Source organism: Gaeumannomyces tritici (genome assembly GCF_000145635.1).
Source record: "Gaeumannomyces tritici R3-111a-1 unplaced genomic scaffold supercont2.2, whole genome shotgun sequence".
In the NCBI taxonomy this organism is placed as follows: Eukaryota; Fungi; Ascomycota; class Sordariomycetes; order Magnaporthales; family Magnaporthaceae; genus Gaeumannomyces; species Gaeumannomyces tritici.
Genome location: NW_008804546.1, coordinates 6,985,693 through 7,011,252, shown reverse-complemented (window position 1 = coordinate 7,011,252; position 25,560 = coordinate 6,985,693). Strand labels below are relative to the sequence as shown.

The 25,560-nt window shown below is 61.0% G+C and overlaps 8 protein-coding genes across 8 annotated transcripts; 2 read left to right on the top strand and 6 right to left on the bottom strand.

Moving 5' to 3' along the window:
* Positions 1 to 3,259: 3,259 nt before the first annotated feature.
* Positions 3,260 to 4,288, bottom strand: GGTG_04915 (hypothetical protein; the record flags this gene model as incomplete). The annotated part of the gene is made up of 3 exons (XM_009222713.1): positions 3,260 to 3,398; positions 3,572 to 3,719; positions 4,036 to 4,288. 3 exons carry the CDS (start codon positions 4,286 to 4,288, stop codon positions 3,260 to 3,262), a joined length of 540 nt encoding a protein of 179 aa, XP_009220977.1.
* Positions 4,289 to 7,174: 2,886 nt separating this feature from the next.
* On the top strand, positions 7,175 to 7,721 carry GGTG_04914 (hypothetical protein; the record flags this gene model as incomplete). Its single annotated transcript, XM_009222712.1, has 2 exons — positions 7,175 to 7,438; positions 7,512 to 7,721. 2 exons carry the CDS (start codon positions 7,175 to 7,177, stop codon positions 7,719 to 7,721), a joined length of 474 nt encoding a protein of 157 aa, XP_009220976.1.
* A 324-nt stretch (positions 7,722 to 8,045) lies between these two features.
* Positions 8,046 to 10,677, bottom strand: GGTG_04913 (hypothetical protein; the record flags this gene model as incomplete). Its single annotated transcript, XM_009222711.1, has 2 exons — positions 10,245 to 10,677; positions 8,046 to 10,168 (listed from the first exon to the last, which is right to left on the bottom strand). Exons 1-2 carry the CDS (start codon positions 10,579 to 10,581, stop codon positions 8,046 to 8,048), a joined length of 2,460 nt encoding a protein of 819 aa, XP_009220975.1. The 5' UTR covers positions 10,582 to 10,677.
* Positions 10,678 to 12,084: 1,407 nt separating this feature from the next.
* GGTG_04912 (hypothetical protein) lies at positions 12,085 to 12,826 on the bottom strand (the record flags this gene model as incomplete). Its single annotated transcript, XM_009222710.1, has 2 exons — positions 12,085 to 12,561; positions 12,644 to 12,826. 2 exons carry the CDS (start codon positions 12,824 to 12,826, stop codon positions 12,085 to 12,087), a joined length of 660 nt encoding a protein of 219 aa, XP_009220974.1.
* Positions 12,827 to 12,999: 173 nt separating this feature from the next.
* On the bottom strand, positions 13,000 to 14,797 carry GGTG_04911 (hypothetical protein; the record flags this gene model as incomplete). Its single annotated transcript, XM_009222709.1, has 5 exons — positions 13,000 to 13,339; positions 13,419 to 13,609; positions 13,751 to 14,087; positions 14,423 to 14,518; positions 14,658 to 14,797. The coding sequence occupies 5 exons, from the start codon at positions 14,795 to 14,797 to the stop codon at positions 13,000 to 13,002; spliced, it is 1,104 nt and encodes a 367-aa protein (XP_009220973.1).
* A 1,071-nt stretch (positions 14,798 to 15,868) lies between these two features.
* Positions 15,869 to 18,342, bottom strand: GGTG_04910 (2-methylcitrate synthase). Its single transcript, XM_009222708.1, has 4 exons — positions 17,965 to 18,342; positions 17,796 to 17,900; positions 16,817 to 17,709; positions 15,869 to 16,745 (listed from the first exon to the last, which is right to left on the bottom strand). The coding sequence occupies exons 2-4, from the start codon at positions 17,835 to 17,837 to the stop codon at positions 16,247 to 16,249; spliced, it is 1,434 nt and encodes a 477-aa protein (XP_009220972.1). The 5' UTR covers positions 17,838 to 17,900; positions 17,965 to 18,342; the 3' UTR covers positions 15,869 to 16,246.
* A 113-nt stretch (positions 18,343 to 18,455) lies between these two features.
* GGTG_04909 (hypothetical protein) lies at positions 18,456 to 20,796 on the top strand. Its single transcript, XM_009222707.1, has 2 exons — positions 18,456 to 19,028; positions 19,121 to 20,796. Exons 1-2 carry the CDS (start codon positions 18,617 to 18,619, stop codon positions 20,521 to 20,523), a joined length of 1,815 nt encoding a protein of 604 aa, XP_009220971.1. The 5' UTR covers positions 18,456 to 18,616; the 3' UTR covers positions 20,524 to 20,796.
* Positions 20,797 to 20,990: 194 nt separating this feature from the next.
* On the bottom strand, positions 20,991 to 25,214 carry GGTG_04908 (L-aminoadipate-semialdehyde dehydrogenase). The gene is made up of 2 exons (XM_009222706.1): positions 24,735 to 25,214; positions 20,991 to 24,631 (listed from the first exon to the last, which is right to left on the bottom strand). Exons 1-2 carry the CDS (start codon positions 25,017 to 25,019, stop codon positions 21,344 to 21,346), a joined length of 3,573 nt encoding a protein of 1,190 aa, XP_009220970.1. The 5' UTR covers positions 25,020 to 25,214; the 3' UTR covers positions 20,991 to 21,343.
* Between the last annotated feature and the right edge of the window lie 346 nt (positions 25,215 to 25,560).

The window sequence follows — 25,560 nt, the reverse complement described above, 5'->3', positions numbered from 1 at the left end:
GGGGGGGTGTGTAGCGGGAGCAGAGAAAGAAAAGGAAGCCGCTGTTTCACAACTATGGGCTAAGTGAAAAGGGCCTAATTTAGAGGGCTTATCTGCGAGATTGACAGCTGATGGTCGTTCAAGCATCGCTAAAGATCTCATCCTCTCTGGTTGCACCCACGGACCCGAGCCGGGGCAACTCCTCCGGTGTGCGCTAAACGGTGGTAGAAAGGATGGTCAACAGAGGGGTGGCACTTTTGAACTAGGCTAACTAGAAGTGAGGCCGTTGACAACCGTCAAACGGAACCTGTGCTGGCTCTCTGAGCATGGGCAACTTCGATCTGGGAGACACCAGATATCAAAGAAGAATGGATTGGATGGATGTATAGATGGTCACATTTGCACCGCATTCAGGCTCTTCTGGTCCGACAACCGTTGCAGCATTGAGAGCCACATGCCCACATGCAAATCCTGGTGCCCCTGTGGACCCACGACGAACTCCCCTGAAGCCAACACTTGGGGCTCCCCGGCACGCTATAGAGCGCACCGCTATCGACTTGTAGACCTGCCCTAAACCACACCGTCTCTCGGCCCCTGGGACGCGGGCGCGGACGCCAGCGGCAGGCTATGTGCTAGACTCTGCCTTTCCCAGCCACGCAATGCGGGCCCTGGCATCGATGATGACTTGATGATTCTGCCCAAACCCCGCCGAAACTTTCAGTGGCTTTGCAGAGTCTAGCTGCCCCCTAAGCCACGACCCGCCATGCTCGAGGCTGCTCGAAAGGCTGCCCACGCATGGACTTTCTAGCTTTGACTCGATAACTTTTGCCGTGCACAAACGGGGCACGCTCTCCCGAACAGACTATCGGTTTGGTCCAATGATAGCCGCCGTCCCCGCGACGCAATCTGAGCTGGCGTCTCCCCTCCTTCCTACGCTGTACAGCCGAGCACTCTGGACGGGGGCGGTAGCGTGGTGGGCCGCTGTAGGTGCGGCAATAAACAGGCACTCCAGGCTGTGGGCCGCGTTGTACTGCTAAACTCTTGGCCAACGGAGAAGCCCGAAGGTCGGTTCCTGGCTTTTTTTCTCTCTCCAAGATACCCAGGGAAAAGGCATTACACACAAGGATGTGGATGGAGGCTGCTGTCACGGCCGGGAAGGCTGGAGTTTGACGAGATTTTCTTCTTCTATTTTATCTGTGTCCCTCCCTCAGGCAAAACGCCACCATGAAGGGCAGGGTTCTGGCATCCAACGTGAAATGACGCTCTCGTCGGGGCCGCAGATCGGGAAGCGAGGGTGGGAATTCGGGGGCTTCGTCAAAAGGGGGACCGCCAGTACCCGCTTCAGGCACTTCAAAATCATGGCTCACACGCCCTCGTGCCGAGCTGGCGGATGGGGACCTGCCAGAAAGGCCCCACGGCGAGCTACAGCTGTGTCGGTAGTTTCTGTCTGACCGCCCTTTTTTCCCCCTCTCTCTCTACTCCTTCGCCTCGGCAGTTTGCCTTTGGGGCAGGCGCGAGGCTCAGCGTTGCACAAACACCCATCACAAACACATGGGTGCCTCTTGGTACGGACGCACGTTCTGTGTTGGCCATCACATAGCCACTAGGAGGGGGGGACCAGCTGAGAGCCAAGCCTACAGATCCCCGGCGTAATTACACCTCGGTATGCCTGGCCAAGAGGCTGAACCAACAAGAGCATGAGCTTGGCGGGGCGGAGCCGTGGAGGGAGGCGCCAGGATGATCACGCCCGCCTCCGCCAATATTTTCGGCATGGTGTGGATTTTACGACTCGTACAGTGTGCGTCCATGTGTGGTCCGACATGATAGCGGGCAGGCAAAAAAAAACCGCCCGCCCGGCCCCTCATCATGCCATGTCCTTGTGGGCTCCGACGGGGAGTCGGGGGTCGAGATGATGGGTTCCCATGCTGATGTCCGTCGCGTGCACCCGAAGCCGACGTGAGGACAATGAATAAATGAACGCATGGCTAGCCTGGCTTGCTTGCAACCCCGCTTTGCTGCCTGGGGACGGCCCGGTGGTGTGTGCCTTGCTGGTTAGGCTCTTGCTCGGTTGGGCTCGGCGGGCTCCTTCTGTGTTTGTAAGGGGCGGCATGGATAGAGTCTGTTACGTTTCTTAGGGTACTATGGGTAAGAGGCAGTAGAGCCAGTGCGGATTCATGTCTCATCCAAGCTCGTCCTCCATTGTGGATGAGAAGCTGACTAGGAGATGCAGGTTGCTTAGCCTGATCTAGGCAGATAGACCACGGCAGCGACTAACCAGACCAACTAGCACTGTGCCCAGTGCACCACTATCAGAGGAGAAACAGCCAGAGAGGTAGGTGTGTGGTGGTGCCTGCCTAATATTGCGTCCACGGTCACTGCTTGAGCTCCTCTGCAGAGGGCGGGCGGGCCCAAAGACCAGATGGGCTTGCAAATTAATTTTCCATTGGCTCGGCTCTAATCTCGCACCACCACCGAGAAGGCCTCCATCCTCCTGCAAGAGACAAACGGCCCAGAGACAATACGAGCGAGCAGCAGGAAGAAGAAAAAAAAGACGGTGGAGCCCTGATGCCTATCCATCCAAGCCAGCCCACAGTCCTCCCTCCATCACCAACAAGCCAGCCCGAGAGTGTGCAGTCCGGCCAGCCTAGCCCGCAGCAGCGGCCGCAGCGCGCGGGGTGATGTGGCACTTTTTTCTCCGCAGCCAAAGCCAGCAAATCAGCGCCCGCAGGGCCTCGTTGCCACCCTCCATTCCCCTCCTTACCCGTCATTTTTTTCCCCTTCTAAATCCATGGACCCCACGCAGCTTTGGGTTCCGTCCTTGGCTCACGGACTGGTAGGGTAGGATGCAGACCTATAGCGGCCGGCGGTAAGGGCGGAAGCAATCACCACGTCCCACTGACCAGAAGCCAGGCAGACCCCGGCCAATGATGGGGGGCCCCCTCAGCCGTCGCCGAGTGGGAGCATGGATGGCCAAGACCAAAAGAGACGAACGAGAAGAGCCCACGCCCACCACGCCCGCTCGCCCGCTCGAGAACCTGATGCCACCCTCGCACGACGCACGCCCACCCACCCCACGCGCTCGTTTATGCCCACGCCCGCCTAGTCGAATCCAGCAATCACACCTTGGCTGTGCGGGCCTTTGCAAGAGTCCGAGGTCTTGCCGCTTCCGAGGCCGTTCTGGGCCGCCTGCATCTCGATGGCCTACAACCGAGGCCGTGGTGTGTGGGGGGGAGAGGACGACATCAAGCCAGCCACTTCAAGATGCAGCAATTGTCTCTGCTCAGAGGCGCCCGGATTCTGGGCCCGGGCCAGCTGAACCTCCCAGCCGCCATGGACCCCCGTCCGGTTCAGACACTATCCGGCTTTTCAACCGTGGCTTCGGCCTGCTCCGGTACTGTCCTTTGCTGCCCCCAGTCCACCTTGTTTATGTTGCGTTGTTTTTGGCTGTGTGTTGCTGCCTCCTGTTACTGTTGATTCACTGCGTCTGTTTACCCTTGTGACTGTGTTCCCACCGTCTGCCTCCGTTCCCCGGGTTTTCTGCGAGCTGCGTTTGCCCATGAAAGTGACAAGACCAAGAGAGACAGTGACTTACAGTCCCACATGCTCTTTCCAGACAGATGATTCGCCATGGCTTTGGCTATAACCGCCGGAATTCCGTTCCTCCGGCCGGATAGAGCGGCAAGCAGGCTCGACGAGGAGCCCGCTGTCAATAAATTCGAAGCAGCCAAGTCCCTGCGAGCCTAGAGCGTGGGAGAGAAGCATTGCAGATGCGCTGTAATATACAAGGCACTCTTTGCCATGCAAGAGAGCCCAAGGAATGCGTCACACGGCTTGCCTAGTTGAGCGAGCTGCCGCTCTATCAGCCTGCCCTCCAAACCCCCACGGCGGTAAGCACTCTGGCTCAGAGGCGCTGGACCAGAGACGTCGGCAGATGTCTTTGATGATCTCTTCGCCCAGGCCTCGGGGGTCTGAGAAAAGAAGCCAACAATACCAGGCCGAATTCCAGAGCTTGGACCTGTACGCCAACCACCCAGTTGCCAACAAGCTGCGGCTTACTGCAGCCAAATACCAGACCCGGCCCTATCGGAAGACCACCCTCAGTTTGGTTTGCTCTGCCATTCACAAGGTCACCAAACGATCGGCGTTCATCCTCACATACAGCCCAGCGGATGTCGAAAGACCAGGCGCTTTCGCCTTGCATGCAATACCCACCCAGCAAGGCAGAAAAGCAAACACCCAGAGAAACCCACGAAGTGGTAGGATGAGAGCAAGCGCCTAACCTTGCATCCCTACGTGGCATACATTGCATATTGCTTTGTAAAACTACGCTGGGGTGTCAGTGCAAGAGACGCCTGAATGCAACGCAAACAAAGCAGCAGGTGGCAAGCGCCTACCCAACATGGACCTGCGGTGCAACAACCCTTGGAGTCGAGACCAGGGAGGGGACAAGGCCGAGACCGCATCTTCTGCATGCCGTTTGCGTTCTCGTCACAGCTCGCTTAATTCATTGGTTTGCTTTCCTTGGCGGCAGCTGCCTTGCGGCCTCTAGCGCGCCTAACCCCTGTTCCAAGGATGCACCCTCTTCCTGCCCCTCGGTGTTGTTGTTGCTTTCCCGGCCGGGCGAGGACTGTTGGTACTTTTGAAGCCAACAATCGCAGCCCGCATTAACTAGGGGGCCAACGGAACCTCGAGCTGCGGCCCGTTCTCCATCATTCCACGAGAGTGTCCGGCACGGGTACAGAGACTTGCTCGGTACTTGTCCAGTCTACCTGGGCGTGACTTTGTCGAGGTCAAGGGGCGTGTGTGATGATGTGGAGAAAGGACGCATTGCATCCTGCAAGCCCATATCAACAAGTTGCTTGGAGAAGAAAAAGAAGGGGGGGAAAAGTCGTGGTCGTCATCAATGCTGCAGCGGCAGGCAACGGCTTGCCTTGGCCAAGGTTTGTCCCCTCATTCACTTCTGGCATTGTGCTTCTGAAGCCACATCTTTGGGCCGCTACACGAGTCTAACCATAATGTTCACAGAGCAGAGCCGGATACTGCTCTACAGCCATCCAAGACAACTGTGCTAGACACCGGCCATTCTCGTCACCATATCTGATAAGTGGGGATGGCTATATGCTAGAATAGTATCGGACCCTTACACAAAGCACCAACCTAAGCACGCATCACGCTGTCCAACGTGCGTATACTTTGCCTCCCCTGTCCAGCTAGTACCACAAGGTGGAGGCAAGTCGACTCGGTTCCTACACCGCTATTTCGTGGAGCCGTGCTAACGCAAAAAGGAGCCACTATTCGTGACTGGAGATGCAGGAATCTGCTAGTGTGGAGTGTGGTGGTCCAGACCCGGCCGAAATTCGGCATGATGGACCCGCGATAGTGCCGGCCTATCCTCTTGTGCAAGGGACGGCCCGGCCGACACATGATACGGAGCTCCTCGGGCCGTCCCCAGGAGCAAGCGGGCACAACGGCGGGGTCTGTTCGGTGAGGGGCCGGTCTCCAGCCATGCTGTCCGCAGGCCACGCCGACGTCTTTCGAGCCGCCCAACGACCGTGAGCCTCTTTTAGCGAGCGCCAGTGAGACCACCATGCGCCTCGAGCCCCCCTGGCCTCTCATCGCTCAAGCCCTGGATATCGCAACCCCACATTTGACTCGCTCGTCTGTCGCTGGCCCGGTCTCGCGGACAGGGGGCCGAACTTTGATTATATCCAAGTTTCGTTACTGCGAAGGGAAACCAAGGTTCCTGGGCTTGCTGGAGCAGGTGGCTCTTCTGTGTCCCGTTGCTGGCTAGGAGACGAGTGGGGATGAGATCACCGAAAGGAGATGGGTCCAGAAGGGACGAGGAGCAGCGACAACCATGCAGCGAGCCCAAGACGGATTGCTTTGGGCAAGCCGACCCCATCCGACAAGGGAGAGTGGGATAGCAAAAGGGAAAAGGGGAACAAGAGACAAGAGTTCCTCGAGTCAAGGTGAGCGGGAAGCAGAGGGTGTACCGAGACTGAAAATATGTTGACGTTTGGTGGCTGACATCATGACAGTAAAACGAAGCATTATACGGCGGACGCAACATACCCGACACGGCATATTGCTCGCCTGGGGAGCACGTCTATCTCGAATGTCACAAAAACCCGTCCATCGGGTAGATTCTTTGGGTGTTTGGTCTAGCAGTGGTTGCTGTCAAGGTTAGTCACCAACCCCAGGTTCACCAACCCCAGGTGTTGTTAGAGCGGGGACAAGGCTGTCTGTCAGCCGTGGAGCTTCTTCCACTGTGTCTAAAAGGCTCTGTTATCGACCGCTCTTGCCTTCCCTTTGCTACGAGCTCGGCATCTCGTGTCAGGGGCTGCCAGGCCATGTGTTGGTGTTCTGTATGCTGACGGTTCCAGGTGCTTTTACAGCAACGAGACTCTATCTGGCTAGACGCGTTGGTCAAGGCGAACAGGAATATAGTCAGGCTTTCGTTTTGCTGTGCCTTGACTGTTCTTGTGCCTTGGTCGGCCCAGGGCCTTTTCCTCATTCGTCGGTGGGGGCCCCTGGGTCCCCTTGTTGGGGGTCAGACCGGTGAAGAATTCCAAGGCACAGTGCGCCAGAACACACGGTCTCGACTTGCACCAGCAAGACGGGTGTCACCAGCACGCGGTTCGTCATGGCGCGCAAAAAAAGGCAGAGAAGACGGCGAGAGGAGAGATCGGATCACGTCAGACGGCGCGAGCCGACACGGCCCCGTAACACTAGCAACGCAAGACAGCGTTTTGACACGGACGACACGGACGACGCAGCAAGGACGGAGGGGGCGTGCGTTTGCCCTGGCTGGACACCACGAGCGCACTGTGACGGGCGCTAAGTGCGGTCTACCCCTGAACAAGCAAAAACGGTACGCCAGCCGCCAGCCGCCAGCCACCACTCACCACTCACCACGCCCTGCGCAATGGTGGCCTACCAACAAAACAAAACCATGTGCCGCCAGCAGCCCTCTGCCTCTCCCACAGCTAATCTAAGCACAGGATGCTGGGGCCGAACAGGCTAAAATGGCTGCTTGGGCAAAGGAGGCATGCTGCCGATTAGCAGCGTTACCGTTGTATCCAGTCGAATCATGTCCCGTGGTCGTCGTGCCGTGTCCTTTTTCTTCCGTTACCGAGCCTATCCCCCACGCCCTGGTGATAAATAGGTTGCATCCGACCGTTCGGCCGCGAGAGCGATGACTGCCCAGCTTCATGCGCACATGGCCCCACGCGGCATTTCTCGACAAAACGAAGGCGGCCACGGGGCGGCCAAGGCCGTGCCGCGTGGGGCCTCGCGTTGGCGAACACGATGGGCGCGGCGCAGCGGGCGTGGGGGGAAGAGAGGGTGGCGAGAGGACGGATGGGAAGGGCGCGGTTCCGAAGCCCGTGCAGGCAAGGACGACAACCCCGCTCCTGTGCTTGCCGTATTGTCTGCCGGATCGGCGGCGTGCTCGATCGGGGTTTGTCGACTGTATCGACGGGTGGCGAGAAGGTTGCCGAGCCCCATATCCCCCACGCCTCGCTGCGGCACAGCGGCTGGACGAAACTCTGGCTCGGGCGGCTGGCGCGGCGGCTCGCCCGTCCGTGGTAGCTCCCACGGGGGCGTGCGGGCACGATCCTGAGGAGGTGGCAGTTGCTCGCCGGGCTGAAACCTCGAATGCTGGGCCCGCTTGTCTGCACAGTGCCGTCTCTGCTGGCTTCACTGGAGCATTTGGGCCGAGACGGCAGCCTATTGGCGCTTGACGGTCACCAGCGGCAAGGCTGTCCACTGTCTGGTGGCGCCCATGTATCTGCTCCCCCACGCGGCTCGTGGCTTTGATATCGGCCTTTGCTCTCCCGTCTGGGCGTGAAGGACTGGTGAAGACACATCTGTCTCGAGTTCACGATGCCTCGAGTCACGATGGTTTCCTGCCACGGTCAAGGCCAGAGCCAAAAGGACAAGGGGTTGCTTGCCCAACGACAAACACGGCAGCATGCGGTTCCATACGACAACACCCAGCACCCAGATCAGCCTTTACTGAAACCTCTTGATCATTACTACATGGTCTAGTATCACGACTTTCCAGCCTATTCGCTCTCGGCCAGCACATCCCCCTTCATGTTGACCAGCCTCACCTTGGTCTTGGAGTCGGAGAGGGTGGCGCGCGTGACGAGACCGTTGGAGTCCCACTCAAAGTCGACGCTGCCGCCGCCCCGGATGCGCAGACCCTTGACCCTGCCGGCGCCCCAGGCCGCCGGGATGGCGTTGCCGAGTACGACAGACCGAACGTGGTCCCTGCCGGCACACTCGGGTGCGGGCAGGTCGACGTTGAGCATGGCCAGGATGGCGCCGCCGAGGCCAAAGTTTGCGTCGATCTGGAAGGGCTCCTCGAGCCCCGAGTACATGCTCAGGCCGTTTGCGACAAAATTGCTGTCGATGGCGGAGCGCAGGTAGCCGTGGGCCTCGGCCGTGTTGTTGAGACGGGCCCAGTGGGCGGCGCGCACGACCTTGCTCCAGCCGCCCTGGTGCGGCGTGCGGCGGTTGCGCAGCGACGCCTCCACCATGGCCTGGACGGTGGCGTTGGCGTAGCCGCCCAGCAGCCCCGAGACGGAGTAGCCCGGGTGCCAGCCGACCAGGTGCGACAGGTGGCGGTGGTTGCTGCTCTCGGGCAGGCCGTAGCTGTCGGGCAGCTTCCACTCCTTGAGCCCGCCAAAGTCGGACCGGTGCACGCCCTTGTCCAGCCGCGCCAGCGCCGCGCGCACCGAGCCCAGGAAGGCCGCGTCGGTCTCGCCACCAGCCTCGGCGCCCGCGAGCGCCGTGAACAGGGTCCGGTGGATCTCCTGGTGGAAGTGCGTGCAGCCAAAGGTGGTCGGGCCGTGCTCGGGGCTGTTGCACGGGTTCACGACGAGACTGCCGTCGTTGAACCACTTGTCCTCCTGCAGCTGCGACAGCCAGAACTGCGCCGTGCCCTTGATGAGCGGGTAGCCCTGGCGCCGGAACCAGGCCGCGTCGAGGCCGTACTCCCACCGGTCCCACACGTGCTGCATCATCCACGCGTTGGCCGCCGGGTAGTTGGCCCAGCTGGCCTCCTCCTTCATGGCCGAGAAGCCAAAGACGTTCATCTCGTTGTGCACCACCCAGCCCGCGTCGGCGCCGTACAGCAGCCGCGCCGTCTCGGCCCCGCGCGGCGCCCAGTTGAGCTCCATGTAGTCCCACAGCGCCGGCGTCGTGGCCGGCCCGAGGCCCGTCTGGTCGTTGACCCAGTAGTTCATCTGCAGGTTGATGTTGGCGTGGTGGTCGGCGCTCCACGCCGGCTCCAGCTCCTCGGTCCAGCGGCCCGCCAGGTTGGTGGGCAGCGAGTTGGCGCGCGACGACGACACGGCCAGGTGCCGGCTGTAGTCGAACAGCGCCGCCTCGAGGTACGGGTCCCCGGTGACGTCGTCGGCCCTGTACGACGCGATGAGCTTCCTGGTCTCGACGGCCGCCGAGCCCTTGGCGTCGGCTATGTCGAGCTGGAAGCCGCCCATGAGGGCCGCGTAGTCGTCGAGGTGCGCCTTGAGCAGCTCCGCCTGCGTCTTGGCGGCGGCGGCGGCCGTCGTGGCCTCGACGAGCGGCGCCGGGTCGTCGCCCCGGAACGAGTAGCCGCTGGCCGCGTTGCCCTTGGTCTGGTCAAAGTCGGTGCCTGCCCCGATGACGACCGAGACGGACCGCTGGCCCTCGGGCGTCGAGATGACGAGCGTGCCGTCATCGCCGCAGCGCGTGGTGGTGCTCGCGGCCGAGCCGCCGCCGCCGCCGCCGCCGCCCGACGACACGACGCGCGCCATGGCGTCGTACCTGAGCCCCTCGGGCGGGCCGACCTGGGTGACGCCCCTGACGCGGGTGAAGGCGTCGCCGCACGAGCGCGTAAAGGTCTCGGCGGGCACGAGGGCGTTGTCGAAGCGGACGCTGACGTCGGGCAGCGCCGCGGGGCGGTCGCCCGTGACGGCGACGGTGTAGACGCACACCTGGTCCGGGAAGCCGCAGTAGACCCAGGTCGAGAAGCTGCTGTTGCCCGTCTTGAAGGTGGTGGTGTGCACGCCCGTCGTCAGGTCCAGGCTGCGCCGGTAGTCGGTGTAGGGCGCGTCGGCGACGCCCGCGATGTCGACGGTGAAGTTGCCCAGGACCCGGTACGAGCCGTAGTTGGCGCTGGAACCCAGGAGTGGCGAGAGGTCTGGACGACGGCCGAGTCACGGTGTCAGCTGCTGCGAAACCGGGTGCCCCGATCAAGAGACTAAGACCTATCTTACCGCCCGTCCCGTTCTTCCAGATCTGGTCGCGGATGGCCGGCAGCGCGTCGGCCTTTGACGCCACCGGGTTGCCTCCCCTATAGTCGGCCGACTGGAACGGCCCGCCCGACCAGAGCGAGTCGACGTTGAAGACGAGCCGCTCGGCGCCCGGCGGGCCAAAGGGCATGGCACCCAGCCGGCCGTTGCCGAGCAGGTAGGCCGTCTTGAGGACGTAGCCGTCGTCGTGCGAGCCCCTGGAGCCGTGCGTCGCCGGCCTCGTCGACCACAGCGACCGCGCCTCGGCGAGGCCGGCAAGCGCGGCCGCGGCGCCTGCGAGAGCGCCTATGGAGCGGACCATCTTTTTTCGAAGAGGGCGTCTGGGTCTGGTCGGCGAGAGACGAGATGAAAGACAAAGAAAGGAGGAGTAGACGCCGCGGCGGCGTAGGGGTTGGCAGTGCCACGGCCTTGTATATATGTTTACATCACGACTCGCCCGCTAGCTATTGCTACGGTAGATATAGATGGATAGATCCTGGCTGTCCATGTGGGCATGATCAAATCACTCCCCAGTTTTCCATCAGCGACCTAGGCATTCCACTCTCTCTCCGACTTTCCCGAGTCAAAGTCCCGTCGGCTCTCTCTCGAGCAGGCAGGCGGCTCAGAACAATCTCCACCGCAATCAATCCCCGTCCGTCACACCGGCCGACGGCTGCCCGCGAGTGCGACGTCACGGCCAGGGGCTAGCGTGAAGCGAAGGCGGCCGGATTGGCGGCGCTTACGGTGCCTGTCGCTACCTCGTCCCGGCGCGGGAAGTGCAGGGTGGGGGAAGCGCGTGTTCTGTCTTTTGTCTTTGTCTTGTCTGGCCTTGGTTTATCTTGTCTCGCCTTGTCTTGTCTTGTTTTTGTTTTGTATTGTCTTTGTCCGCCCCGATAAAAAGAGGAGGGCTTCGGGTGTTGCCAGGCGCATCCCTCGCCCGCCCGCCCGCTCGCTCGCTGGATAGTTAGCCACCTCCCTAGTTGGGGAAACTGGGGACTGTGGGCTTCGGTGCAACGTCGTCGCGTACGTCGCTGCGGGGATCCCCACACCGTGATGCTGTTTCCCCGCACTCGCTGGCTGGGCTGGCCGTTGCTGTAGATATGGGTGAGGGAGGAAGGGAGGTGAGAGTGCTGTCGTGTCACATGCCGTCAGGCCGCTGCGCTCAGGTCGGTGTGGCTGGCGCGGGTGCAGGGTAGGTGGTTGGCATAGTTTGGTGGGAAAAAAGAAAACTGCAGGTGATGAGAACCCAGACTTTCTTCTTCTTCCCTTCTATCCCAAGACGTAGGTAGAATCGTCGCCGTCCCTGTCAGCTTATGCCATGCCAAAAGGCCCGGCGGCTCAAGACTTTTGCCGGCCGCGGTCCCGCTGCTGGTGAAGAATCCGTCATTAGCCGACATCACCCGACTCGACTTCTTTCCAGCTCAACTTCCAAGGCATCACCACTCAAGGATATGTGCATCACTGGCTGATAAATATGTAGAAAAGAAGTGGCTTGATTGACTTATGCGGAGAGATAGACGGACAACGGAGATATATACTCGGAAAACGAGCCAGTTAGGAAAATGAATGTAAGAAAAAAGGGGTGGACTCTGTGATGCCAATGCTCGAGAAATTCCGGGCTTTCGTTCCTTCGGAGGATCGAGCGCCGCCGCCGCAGTCGGGAGAGGGGACGGAGGAGAAACAGGACGTCATCCCGTTCCCGATTTAGCTCGCTAGAGAAAGCTCAACCATGGTTGAGCGTCCCACACACGGCGTCTTTGCCCTGCCCTGCCCCTGCCCCTGCCCTGCCCTGCTCCGCACACGGCCCACTCACTCTGCCCGCCGCTCACTTCTTGCAGGGGCGCCAGAAGAGGTTGAGCTGCTGCGTAAAGGCGACGGTGGCGTCGTCGTCCGAGATGATGCCCGTGGCCTTTGAGTTGCTGCCCTTGTTGACGAGGCTGATGCGGTTGTTGATGTTGAGGATGCCGTTGGCGCCGCAGGGCGAGTAGATGTAGCTCGACGTCGGGATGCTGTCGGCCTTGGTGTAGACCTGCCCCTGGGCCCAGACGCCGCCGCCCGAGATGGACGTCTTGGTGGTCGTGGTCGAGGGCGCGTCCTGCGAGAAGTAGTAGGTCGAGTAGAAGTCGCCCTGGATGCCCGCGTCGAGCTGCGCGTAGCCGTGGTACGTGCTGTCCACGACGGCGAACTGGAACCCCGTCGGGTACCGGAGGTTGAGGTGCAGCTGGCAGTTCTTGGTCCGCTCCTTGGGGTCGTAGCCGGGGCCGATGTAGGTCTGGAAGGCGTCGAAGCCGAAGGTGATGACCTGCGTATTTGTTTTGTGAGCGCGCGTTAGCTTTTGGTCTGGATGTCTGGTTGCAACGGATGGAGAAAAAAAAAGAACTAACAGTGCGGTCCGGCGAGATGCTGGTCGAAACCGTGCCCTGGGGGCAGCCGTTGCCCGAGAAGCTGGCGCTGACGATCTGGATCTGCTTGGGGTCCGGGCCGTCGGCCTGGCCGGCGCCGCCCTTGGGCAGGTTCACCGGGGTGGCGGCAGCCAGGGCGGGGAGGAGGAAGGCGGTGAAACGCATTCTGACGGTGGGCGCTTGTTTTCTGACTGGCTCGTCTGGGTAGAGATCAAGGTGCCAATGCGTGCGTGCGTGCGGCAGAGAAGAGACCTGTCAGGCTGGAGCGGGTTGCTGGAGCTGGTGGTTGAGGTGAGAGGCAAGATGGTTGTCGAGATCTCGGTCGACGGGTGCCGTATTTATATTCCTTTTTCGCGCGATGCTGTCTCGGTTTCGGCCTTGATGCCGCCCGCCTCGGACCAGACCATAGTATCTGCTAGGTCCTTGCTATTCCTGTCACTCTCCCGTCGTCCCTTTCCAAGGACGCCCCTGGCGAGACCACAGGGATCCAGAGCAGCCCCAAGCCAAGCAACGGGCGGTTCTGTCGTCCGAGGCGAGCAGAGCAAGCTTAGCCTCGATGGGCGGCCAGCCGGAAGGGCGGATGCCAATCTCGATGCAGCCTCAGCAGCGGTGGGGATGCGAGGCAGGCAAGCGATCCAGCCCAGCGGCACACATTCCTTGGGGGCGTGGGCATGGCATCTAGCCCCGACGGGGAAAGCGAGGAGCTGGCGCCGATATCGTTTAGATTGGGGTCTAAATTGGTCACCGTTGGCCCTACAGTGTCATCGGGCCCTCAGCCTCGGAGCTGCTTGTGGCCGTGGCTGGAGGGCAGGGCGCGTCCTCAGCACCGGGCTGGCCGTGGCCGCCCGCCGATGTCGTCTTGTTTTCGCCTCCCCATCCAGGCAGGGCCGATCCATGGTTCCAGTCCCCAAGGTAGCGTGTGCGTGGCGCCAGCGCCTGCAGCAGACCCTGCTGCTACATCAGCCTCCGCTCCGTCTGACCCCGCCGTAACGACCGCTGGTTCGGAACGCCCTCGTCGTGTCGTTCGTTTGTCGCTGCAAATTTGCGGATGAAAAGGAAGGATAAATGAAACCCATATTAAGGCGGGACCTGGCTAGCTCTTATGGCGCTGCTGGCCTGGCACCTCCCGAAATGGAAACGCTCCTCAGCAGCTCGGAGGACTTGGCCAAGGAAGCGAGTTGGCTCCGCTTGGCGGTGTCCTGGGAGCTGGGTTGCTGCTGTCTGGGACTCCCGCTCACGCAATATCTCTGCCCCTCTCCCGGGCGCGTCCATCCACCGGCCTCGACGCTTCGAGTTCATGCGGCATGCGCAGCTTTGGGCGACGGCACGCTGCCTACATCTTTTTATAGAACCTCGGCAGGCTAAACCTCGTGTGATTCGACCGGGTTTGAAGACGCCCTCGTAATCGTGGGCCGTGGGTGCGTTGCTGTCCTTTGCGGGAGAATGTGGCTATGGTCGAGAACGGCTGCCTGTCCAAGGTGCGCAGAAGTCTCCCATTTGATCGCTCCGCGTCCTACGGAGAGTCCCGCTATCTGAAGCAGAAGCAGCGAGACAGTAGCCCATGTCTTTCCAGGTGTGAGCCCGAGGTGTAGTCAGGGCGGTGCCTAGGAGAAGCTTCGTCTGCAAGGCGACCTCGGAGCCGCCTCGTCTCGTCTGGCTTGCAGTTTGTGTGGTTTATCCGGTTCAGGGTGGTCGTTTGGCCAAATCCGACGTCCCCAACATGCTGCTTGTGTGCCGTAATATCTCGTTGTCAATGCCCACCTGCTCTCGGCGGCTTCCGGCATTGGAGGCCTGCAGAGCTTCTCGTGTTCCTCGAGGTCGACGTCCCCGCGGAAGGGCCGAGTAGCTTGATCGAGTCTGGGCAGGTCGAGATCTCGGTGCTCTGGTCAGGAGCTGAAGGGGTTTCTATTTTTGTGGCAGGGCCAACCTTGGTTGACTGGCCCGTGTTCATTAGTCGACAGCTTGGCGACCTGCAGACGCGACGTGGTATGCATACCCATCAGGCACCACCTCCCTGCGCCGATCCCTGCCGGCCTGGCATGGTTTGACTCGCTTCCTGACCAACTCGGCGCTTTCGGCCACGGCGGCCTGCCGCTGCCGCATGGCAGGCTGCCAACCGCCCCGCGGGCATCCCATGAGAGTGCCAACTGATGACTTCTACCCCGGACGCAGACACCACTAGTTGCTTTTGCTTCCCGACGTCTTCCGGAGAATTTCCCAGTCTCACTTGTCCCAGCTTCTGTGTAACCCTCCTGTATGCTTGTGTGTGTGGGCGAGACCAACGAATGGTCAACAACCTTTCTTGGCCCTCGTGGCAGCAGTCTGCCGGCGAGCCCTCGGATTTCTTCCTGCGGATTGTATGAACACCATATTAGCCCCCGTTAAGGATATTCCAATTTTAGCTTCAACATGCGAGATTCTTTGGACGGCTGGCATCCAGCTGACAGGCCATCGCAGCAAACGAACTGCGGAGTAGAAAAGAAACATCTCGCCGTCCTAGGGGTTGGAGAAAAGTGTCCCAACTCGGATCGGAACGAAAGAATCAGCCCCGAAGACTGAGCACCAGCCTCTTCCCGACTGTTGTTGTTGTTGTTGCTCAGGCCTCCTACTACAGCCGTCCCTGTTCCGCCTGTCAGGGGCAAGGTGACATCCCATTCCGACAGCGTTGGGGCGGCAGCATGGCTGGCAATCAACCGAAATCAGCTGTGGCAAAGGACACTTCCGCATCCTCTTGGTGCCGTATACTGCGCGGCAAAGCCGCCCGCCCTGTCGAGAAGTGGTGGCCACGGAAGACCGGGCGCATATTGCAAAGGTCACCCGACTCGTCTTTGTTCGGCTGAGGGCCATCGGGGTACCCGCGTTCGAAAGGAGATCCGTTGTCGGGACGGGCGGGCAATCCCACCAATGGGGTGTTCGGTACCGTCGCGCTGCGTTGTTTGTGGCGGCCTGCTTTCAATGGGGGAGTCTGGCCGCATATGGACTTTTGGCTGTATTCTTGTTAGCCAGGGACGTGGAATGCTCAACCTGGGGATAAGAATAGAAACACCGGCCGGCAAAAATCGTAAGATGCCACCCGGGGGCGGTTCGAGATTGAACTCCCACTCGCTGTCTCATCCACCACCGGTTCACTTTCCACGTATAATCACCCAGGCCGAGGTGGTCAGCAGCATCTGTCGAAAGCCAGGCTTTGCATGCAGTCAGCAACGAGCTCTGCTGGAATTATGCCGTAATTTGGGGAACCGAGGGAGTGAGCAAACTAATGGCACTCGGTGCTTGATCATCCGATGAGCAAAGTCCGATTCAATGAAGCGAGCGTATTAGCTTCTCTACCAGGGCTAGTCTTCATACATCATGGCGAGCCATTGATCCGTGGGATTCCAGTCCGAGTGGGCGTTTTGGAGTTGGTAATATCGGAGAGAGAGAAACAGATGGAGGGAAGCGTGTCCAGGGTTAATGATATGGTATTTCCATTTTTAGCATATGGCACATGATACAGTCGCCGTTGCTAGCAGACGTCAAGTGCTCCGCATTTCCGTCATCTCTCGGCCCGTCAGGTTCTTCGTCGGCCGCTCGTTGTGTCGCCACCTAGGCAGACTCGCCGACCTGCTTCAGGATGCCCGCGAGGTTTATGCTCTTGGGCCTCTCGATGGGCAGGCCAAGGGCGCGGTCCCAGATGAGCTGGGCCAGCGGCCCCAGGCCGCGGCTCACACCGAAAGTGGCCGTGTAGTAGAGCGTCTCGTGGAAGCCGTAGTGGTGGAACAGCACGCCCGAGCTCGAGTCCACGTTGGGGTACGGGTTCTTTGTCTTGCCGTGCTTCTTGAGCACCTCGGGCGCCACCTCACTGTTGAGCTGCACAAGCTTGAAGACAGGGTCGCGCGCGATCTCGGGGCGTGATGCCGCGTAGTCCATCAGTGCCTGGAAACGGGGGTCCGGCTTGCGCAGGACTGCGTGGCCGTATCCAGGGACAACACGGCCCGAGTTGAGGGTCGACCACAGGTAGTCGTGGACGTCCTTCTCGGTATATTCGGCGGGGATCGCGTCCTTCATTTGGATGATCCATCGAAGAACCTCCTGGGCGGCGAGACTATAGACGAACCTCGTGTGTTAGCACTGGCGTTTCTAGCTGGCTGCCGCTATGCAAAGCCGGTCACTTACCCATGAAGAGGCCCGGCTAGTCCCTGAAGGCCAGCGCTGTAGCTGAGGAATGGGTCGCTCAGAGCACTGCCGACAAGGTGTGTTGCGTGTGCGGATACGTTGCCACCCTCGTGGTCGCCGTGGAGAGCCAGGTACAGACGGAGGAGATCCTGGAAGTTCTCATTCTCTTTGCCGCCCTTGCCGAGCATGGCAGCGAAGTTGTAGGACCAGTCCTGCTCCAGGTCAACCTCGGCGGGCAGAGCACCGCCACCGCGGTATGAGTTCTGGTAGATCTTGGCAGCGATGGTGGGCAGCTTGGCAAGCAGGCTGATGCAGTCGTCAAAGGTGGGCTCCCAGTAATCGGCCTTATTGAGCCCAGCCTCGTACGCCTTTGCGAACTTGGAGGTGTAGTTGAGAGAGGACACGGCGATGGCGAACTGGGTCATGGGGTGTAGGTCTTTGGGGAAATCGTCGAGCATCTTGTTGACGAAGGCGGGAAGGGCGGCCTGCTCGGCCAGCTGGCGGGACAGGACGCGGACTTGGTTTGTGCTCGGGACGCGGCCCGTCAGGAGCAGCCAGAACATGGCCTCTGGCAGCATCTCGGTGCCCGTCTTGCCCTTGGGCAGCTCGCGTTGGCAGTCCTTGATTGTGCGGCCGTGGAAGCGGATGCCCTCGTCGGCGTCGAGCACGGAGCCTTCCCAGACCATGGCCTTGAGCCCGCGCATGCCGCCGATGGTGTTCTCGACCTTGACCTCGCCAATGACCTTGGAGCCGTGGGCCTTGACCTTCTTGAGGAGCTCCCGCTTGGCCGGGATGACCTCCTTCAGGGTTGTCTTGAGATCGGGCTCGGAGCTGGCCGAGTAGTGCCTGCTGGATCGAACGCGGAGAGAGCATGCCGGGCGGGAGACGAGGGGCTAGAAACGCGTTGTTCATTGGGTGTCAGCTGGTGGGCTGCGAGATGAGTATTTTTTTAGGGCTTGACAACCGAGGAAGAGCTTACCCTCAGTGACCCGAAGGCCCTCGATGTTGTCCTCATACTCATCGTGCAGTTCGTTGTGTGCGAGGATTAGAGTAGTCCGTTGACAAGCTCAAGAGCTGGGGGGAGCTAGAGGAAGAACTGGAAGTTAGACGAGACTGTAGGATGCGGGGTTTTGACGGGAATGGCGGACCTGGGGACGTGTTTCGTCGCGACCAAGGCAGACCGGGTTTTTTTGGCCAGCGATTGAGGTGACCGAGGCTGGTTGCACGACTTGAAATATCGACAACGGGAAAGAACAAATAGGCGGGCAACCGAAATTCAAGCCCTGAGCGCTGCAGGAACATGCATAAAAGATGTCAACCTCGGACGAGCCTCAGAGGCCGAGGCCAGAGCAACCCTTCATGCCTCTTTCTCTGTGCTCCCTTCAGTCCGGCCAACGTCTTGGCTGCCCCTCCTCAGTGTGAGGGTCGGTTCAGTGCTGGGGCATGAGAGCCGAGGAAAGCCGCTTTGGTGCTGATGCCTGTGCCAGTTTGGGCAGGGATTCGGCTGGGGTGGGAGTGCATTGTCCAATGCTTGAGCCTAGGATTGGTGCTCCCCGCATCTCTGGGCGGAGAAATGGAGAACCCCCAGGCTCTGACCCCTGAGCCTCGGCTCAAGCCAGCGGAAGCGGAGAGTCACCACTTTTTTTTTGTAGAGAGAACACTTGACAGCATTACTCAGCTGCTACAGTTAGTTATGCCTGTTATGAAAGATGAAAGAGAAGCCAAAACTCGCTCGTCCCCGCGTTGGCGTCACAGCCCGAGCTCGGCCATCAGCGTCATAGCCCCCCTCTAGCCGACACGATGCTTCGCACAATACCAGCCCGCGTCCTCCAGAGGGCCGCGCTGCGCCGCCCGTGCAACAAGGCCGCCGCCCGGCTCCTCTCGACAAGCGTCCGCTACGCAATGCCCGCCTCCCCGCTCCCACCCGTCGAGCCCCCCCTGACGGCCGCGCTGCCGTCGGACGCGTTCCAGATCCTCCCGGAGAAGCTGAAGGCGGGAGCGGCCGAGGACGCCCTGTACGAGCAGCAAATACGCGACGTCCAGGCATGGTGGGCCACACCGCGCTACGAGGGCATCACGAGGCCTTACACGGCCGACGACGTCGTGTCCAAGCGCGGCTCGCAGCAGCAGTCGTACCCGTGCTCGACCATGGCCAGGAAGCTGTGGAACCTGATCAAGGAGAGAGAGGCCAAGGGCGAGCCCATCCACACGAGTACGTGACCCCTGGGTGGTTGGAACAGCGGAGGAGGGCTGCGTGTTGGAAGTTTGGGCAGGCGACTAGAATGCAGCTAACACGTCTCCAAGTGGGCGCCATCGACCCGATCCAGATGACGCAGCAGGCCGCGCACCAAGAGGTCCTCTACGTGTCGGGCTGGGCCTGCTCGGCCGTGCTGACGACGACCAACGAGGTGTCGCCCGACTTTGGCGACTACCCCTACAACACGGTGCCGAACCAGGTGCAGCGCCTGGCCAAGGCGCAGTCCATGCACGACCGCAAGCAGTGGGACGCGCGCCGCAAGCTGTCGGCGCCGGACCGGGGCGCGAGCCCCTACGTCGACTACCTGCGGCCCATCGTGGCCGACGGCGACACGGGCCACGGCGGGCTGTCGGCCGTGGTCAAGCTCGCCAAGCTCTTCGCCGAGAACGGCGCGGCGGCGGTGCACTTTGAGGACCAGCTGCACGGCGGCAAGAAGTGCGGCCACCTGGCCGGCAAGGTGCTGGTGCCCACGGGCGAGCACATCAACCGGCTCGTGGCCGCGCGCTTCCAGTGGGACGTCATGGGGGTCGAGAACCTCGTCATCGCGCGCACCGACTCGGAGAGCGGCCGCCTCATCAGCTCCGCCGTCGACGTGCGCGACCACGAGTTCATCCTCGGCGTCTCCGACCCAGTCGTCGAGCCGCTCGCCGAGACCCTGCAGGCCATGGAGGCGCGCGGCGCCGCCTCGGGCGAGATCGACGCCTTCGAGTCCGCCTTCTCGCGCGACACGCCCCTCGTCACCTTTGACGAGGCCGCCGCCGCCCACCTCGGGCAGCACGCGTCCGAGCCCGCAGCGGTCGGTAAATACGCCGACGCCGTCGCCAAGGACCGCAGCATGGGCATCTCGGCCCGCCGCGCCCTCGCCAGGTCCCTGCTGCCCGCGGGCGCGCCCGACGTCTACTTCAGCTGGGACGTGCCGCGCACGCGCGAGGGCTTCTACCACTTCCGCGCGGGCATGGCGGCGGCCACCAAGCGCGCGCTGTCGTTCGCGCCCTACGCAGACCTGCTGTGGGTCGAGACGGGCGACCCGAGCGTGTCGGTGTGCCGCCAGCTAGGCCGCGCCGTCCGGTCGGCGCACCCGGGCAAGGGGCTCGTCTACAACCTCAGCCCGTCCTTCAACTGGGCCGGCCACGGCTTCAGCGAGCAGACGCTCAAGAGCTTCGTGTGGGACATCGCCAAGGAAGGCTTCGTCCTGCAGCTCGTCAGCCTCGCGGGCGTCCACTCGACGGCCGCCGCCACGTGCGAGCTGGCGCGCGGCTTCAAGGAGGACGGCATGCTGGCCTACGTTAACCTGGTGCAGCGCCGCGAGAAGGAGCTCGGGTGCGACGTGCTCACGCACCAGAAGTGGAGCGGCGCCCCCTACATGGACGGCATCCTTGGCGCTATCCAGAGCGGGAGCTCGAGTAGCAAAAGCATGGGCGCGGGCAACACCGAGGGCCAGTTTGAGTAGGGGGTTAGATATGTTGTATTAACTCACCTTATATATGTGTTAAGGGTTGGTTTGTTTCGCATTTCTCGAAGTTCCGGATGATAATAACGCATTTAACGCTACTTGTAAGCTTAAAAAGGGCATAAACGGATGTATTCATAATATATTTCAAACAAGGTTTTCCTTTAAGTGTATGTTAAAGCTTACTACCTTGCACTTACCCTGCACTTTTTAAAACTGCTTACCCTGCACTTACACTGAACTATTTATACTTACCCTGCACTTTTTTAAATTGTATTTTTAAAATACAACTTTTACTATGTTAAAACTACTTACCCTGTACCTACCCTGTACCTTTTGTACTAACCCTGCACTACTTACCCTGCACTTTTTACATTATGCTAATTAAACGCAACGACTTTTACCAAATTAAAATTTACTTACCCTGCACTTACCCTGCACTTTTTACATTATACCGATTAAACGCAACGACTTTTACCAAGTTAAAATTTACTTACCCTGCACCTACCCTGTACTTCTTTTACTTACCTTACACAAAATATGTAACGGGGTTGCTTAAAGCGTTAACTACAAAAGCTTCGGGGTTTAATATACTGTGGTGCCAAAAGGTTTAATTACGAAGTGATTGAATTGTCGGATCTTTTGGTTTATGTAGTAAAGCGGTATTTTAGCACGTCCCCCTTATAAAATAAGCTAACAAAAACGCCTTCTTTTCCTTGGCCCATGAACGCCATCGATATCCACCGCGAAAGAAAAGTCGTGTAACTCTCGAGGCTAAAAAAGACACTCCAAGCCGGAAAACCATGCTACCTACATACCTCTAGGCAGGCACCGACTGAGAAACGCCACCCCTACCACCGACAACCGCGGCCCCAGACGCCAGCGCGTCGCCGGCGTCAAAGCTAATCTCGGGCAGCGGGCGGCCCTTGCCCGACGGCCACGGCAGGAACTTAACGGTGGCCAGGTAGCGCAGGTAGCGGCCGACGTCCTCGCGGCCGATGCCGTAGCCGGCGCTCTCGTCAACGCCGGTCCAGTTCTCGGCGTCGGCCTTGAGGACCGCGACGGCGTTCTCGTCGTCGAGCTCGGGCGCCTTGGTGTTGGCGGGCAGGTCCGAGATGCAGAGGTGGAAGAGCGGCAGGAGCGCGTGCTGCTCCTGGTCGCGCTCGACGCCGCCCCCGGCCGACACGTAGCGCTCCAGCTCCCCCTTCCAGGACCCGTACCCGACCTCGGGCACGCGGTAGCCGTAGTACTCGAGCAGCGACAGGTACTCGCTCATGCGCAGGCGCGGGTGGCCCGTGACGTGCACGACGCCGACGCCGCCGCCGCCGGGGAGCGGGTTGAGCGCCGCGGCCGCCACGACGCGCGCCACGTGGTTGACGGGCACCGAGTTGACCGTGTTGACGATGCGGGGGCGCGAGCCCAGCTGGATGCAGCCCTTGAGGAAGCGGATCAAAAAGTCGTCCGTGTTGCAGCAGCCCGACTCGCTGTCGCCCAGGATGTAGCCCGGCCGCACCACGGAGCCCCTGAGGCCCCTGCGCCCGGCCTCGCGCGCCAGCTGCTCCGACATCCACTTGGTCTGGCCGTAGCCCGTCGACAGGCCCGCCGCGCTGCCCTCGAGGTCGTCCGACTCGGGCACGGCGCCCTGGCCCGTGCTGAGCTGGCGCTCCGACAGGCTCACGTAGTGCTCGTTGTCCAGCACGCTGGTCGAGCTGACGTAGGTGAAGAGCTTGGGCCTGCCCTCGTTGCACAGCCGCATCGCGTCCACCGTCGACGTCACGTTGGCCGCGAGCATGTCCTGCCAGCGCCGCACCCAGTGCACCGTGGCGCCGTTGTGTATCACCACGTCCACCTCGCCCGCCAGCCGGTCCCACACCGTCTGCTCCATGCCGAGCTGCGGCTTGGACAGGTCGCCGACGGCCACCGACAGCCGCGACGCCCACTCGTCCCTCCAGAGGCCGTAGCCCTGCAGCGAGCGCCGCAGCCGCTCCGTGGCCGCCTTCTCGTCCTTGGCCCGCACGTGTGCCACCAGCCTGACCTGCCGGCTCGTGCGCTGCAGGATGTCGCGGATGAGGAAGGCGCCCAGAAAGCCCGTCGCTCCCGTCAGGAAGACGGTCGGCCGAGACGACGCCCGGATGGTGGCCGGGTCGGCCGACTGGTACCGGGCAGGGAGCTGCTTGACGAGATCGTCGCGCGCCCTGGAGTACGAGTCCGCCTCCGACTCGGGCGCGGTGCCATCCGCACCGTCGGCGCCTGCCGAGCCAAGATGCTTGTCGATCTGGGCGCTAAAGGCCGCAAGGGTGGGGTTCGCGTACAGCGTGTTGATCGACACGCTGGCGCCCGTGTCCTTGCGGACGTCGAGCAGCATCTGCTGCGCCAGGATGCTGTGCCCGCCGAGATCGAAGAAGTCGTGCTCGGGCGCGATGGTCTTGACGTTGAGACCTCGGATCAGCGACGCCCACTTAGTAGCGACCCGCTTCTCCGTCTCGCTCAGCAAGTCCCATCGCTTGAGCTCCTCGCCCGAGGCCTCGGTCGTCTGCTCGGCGATATCAGGGAACGGCAGGTTCGGCTTGTCCACCTTGCCGTTGGGGTTCAGCGGCAGCCTCTCCAGGACGATGAAGAGGGTCGGCACGGCATAAGCCGGGAGGCGGCCCTTGAGGTGGTCGCGGAGCTCAGTCTGCAGACGTCTGAACCGCTTGAAGAAGACTCTGGTCGGGCCGAGCTTGACACCAGCATCGTCCTCGGCATCCTCGTGTCCCTGGGCCTTGAGCCACAGCGGCCACTCCTTCAGCTCCGGCACCACGTAGCTGACCAGCGAGGGCTCCTCGTTGCGGTCACGGCGCACCAGAGTCTTGCAGTCTCGGATCAGCGAGCTCTGGCTGAGGTTGCTGTCGATATCGTTCAGCTCGATGCGGAAACCCCTGATCTTGACCTGGTCGTCGGCGCGGCCGGTGCACTCGACGTCGCCAGACTCGAGGTACTTGCCCAGGTCTCCGGTGCGGTAGAGACGGTCGCGGGGGCCCTTGTAGTACTTGCGCCACGGCTGGCCCTGGCTGGGGTGTTGTTTGTCTGCCTCGACCCACTTGTTGTTGTCGACAAACCAGTTGTCGAGGAACTTTTGCTCGTTCATGACAGGGTCTCCCTTGTAGCCCTCTCCCAGGCCTGCCGCTCTGACGTAAATCTCGCCGACCTCGCCCACGCCGCAGAGCTTGGTCTTGTCCTCGCGGTTGACGACCAGAAGCTGGACGTTCTGCATGCCCCTGCCGGCGGGAATGGTGTCCTTGTCCAGCCTGTCCAGGAAATCCGGGTCCGTAGCACGGTTTGGCACAAGGTAGTAGCTGACGGCCCTGCTCGTCTCGGTGGTGCCGTACATGTTGACTATGTCCACGTTGGCGGCCAGCTTCCGCAGAGTGCGGCAGTCGCGCGACGTCAACACATCACCGACGAAGAAGGCGGTCTTCAGGGCGGGGAACTCGGCAGAAGCGCCACCGACTAGGATCTGTCCCATGGCCGGTGTGAGGTGCGTCACGGTCGGCTCGAACTCGCGGAACCACTCGGCCAAGCGCTCGTGAGCGATGTGCTCCTTGGAGGGCACCAGGAGCTGGGCACCGAGGAATAGAGGGGTGAAGATGTCGCGCTGGACGGGATCGTGAGCGATGCCCGATAGCAGTGTGAAGCGGCTCTCGCCGCTCAAGCCAAAGGTCTCGGCCATCCAGGAGAAGTACTTGGCAAGGCTGTAGTGGCGGCCCAGCACGCCCTTGGGCCGGCCCTCGGAGCCCGAGGTGAAACTGAGCGTCGGGTTCGAGTCCGGACCGACCAGGACGTCTGCGGGCGGGGCGGCCGCCTTGCCGCGCACGCTGGCGAAGACGTCCCTGCCGTCCATCTCTCCGCCAGACAGGAAGCCATTGTCGCCGATTCGGAGGGAGGGCACCTCTGCCTTGAGCTTGAGCTCCTCGTCGATGTACTTGCGGACCAGGGGGGCGAGGGGGCCGGCCTCGTCGGTGGCACGGGCGATGTTGACGAGCGCCGTCGGGCCGGACACTTCGAGGTAGATCTGTTGTCGCGCAGGAGGGTATAGCGGATCGAGGACGCTGAAGGTTGCGCCAGATGCCTTGAGTCACAGCAACCGCTCGTTAGCATCATAGTAGTATAGCAGGCGCGGCTAGAAGACCTCAAGAAAGCAAGAAAGAGGACAAGGGGGGCAGAAAACTCACCAGGACGCCCATTATGCTAACCACCAGATCAACGGACCGATGGGCCCAGATCATGACAACATCGCCATTTGTGACGCCGGCATCGTGCAGGTAGTGCGCCAGAACATTGGATGCCTCGAAGATCTGGCGATATGTGTAGGACCTCTCGGGGCCCTCGGACGACTTGGTCTCGACGACGCAGACGCGGTCTGGGTGCTTATGGGTGTTGGCGGCAAAGATCTCGTGGATTGCGCCAATGTGACCGGACCAGTCGAGGTCTATAGTCGGGTCGGGGAGCTGCGCCATTGCGAGTTGAGTGTGCCGGGAACTTGTTTCGACACGGTCTTGGGGGCGGACAAAGATGACGCCAGGAAACACGAGCCGGCCTGGAATCGTTTATAAGGCGGGGTTTATGGCGGGATCGCGACGAAACATCGTCACAGAATCATAACCCAGCAGACGAGACGTGACTCTTTTCCAAAAATATCCGCAGGGGTAAAATTTCCAAGTGACGTGCGACATCGGCCCCCTCAGAACCACAACTGATGCGGGGCACTCATCATAGCGAGGGGTTGTGGGTGGAGCACTGGCGCGTTGATGGAAGGGCGTGTTAAGCCTCAAACGGCTCCTAGCACGTATTTAGCCAAAATGGTGCGCTAATCTTGACGAACTGGGGGCTCAAGTAGTACGGGGGGACGTTCATGAGAGTGAGATCTTGGGCATACAGAAAACACGAATGAAGATTGACATCAAGCAAAGGGGAGCCCAGCCGACTAAGGAACCCCCACCCTTTGCCGTGATTGACAACTTGCAGGGAGATGTGTTGAGCTCCAAACGGCTCCCCCCC

Excerpts from the sequence above, each read along its gene's own strand:
- GGTG_04909 (XM_009222707.1), top strand. The coding sequence starts at position 18,617 with ATGCTTCGCACAATACCAGCCCGCGTCCTCCAGAGGGCCGCGCTGCGC. Across the intron at positions 19,029-19,120 it reads GGGCGAGCCCATCCACACGA|TGGGCGCCATCGACCCGATC; the intron begins GTACGTGACCCC and ends CACGTCTCCAAG.
- GGTG_04910 (XM_009222708.1), bottom strand. The coding sequence starts at position 17,837 with ATGAGTATGAGGACAACATCGAGGGCCTTCGGGTCACTGAGG. Across the intron at positions 17,710-17,795 it reads GGGCCTTCGGGTCACTGAGG|CCCCTCGTCTCCCGCCCGGC; the intron begins GTAAGCTCTTCC and ends ACGCGTTTCTAG. Across the intron at positions 16,746-16,816 it reads CTAGCCGGGCCTCTTCATGG|TCTCGCCGCCCAGGAGGTTC; the intron begins GTAAGTGACCGG and ends GTTCGTCTATAG.
- GGTG_04908 (XM_009222706.1), bottom strand. The coding sequence starts at position 25,019 with ATGGCGCAGCTCCCCGACCCGACTATAGACCTCGACTGGTCCGGTCAC. Across the intron at positions 24,632-24,734 it reads TTAGCATAATGGGCGTCCTG|GCATCTGGCGCAACCTTCAG; the intron begins GTGAGTTTTCTG and ends CTGTGACTCAAG.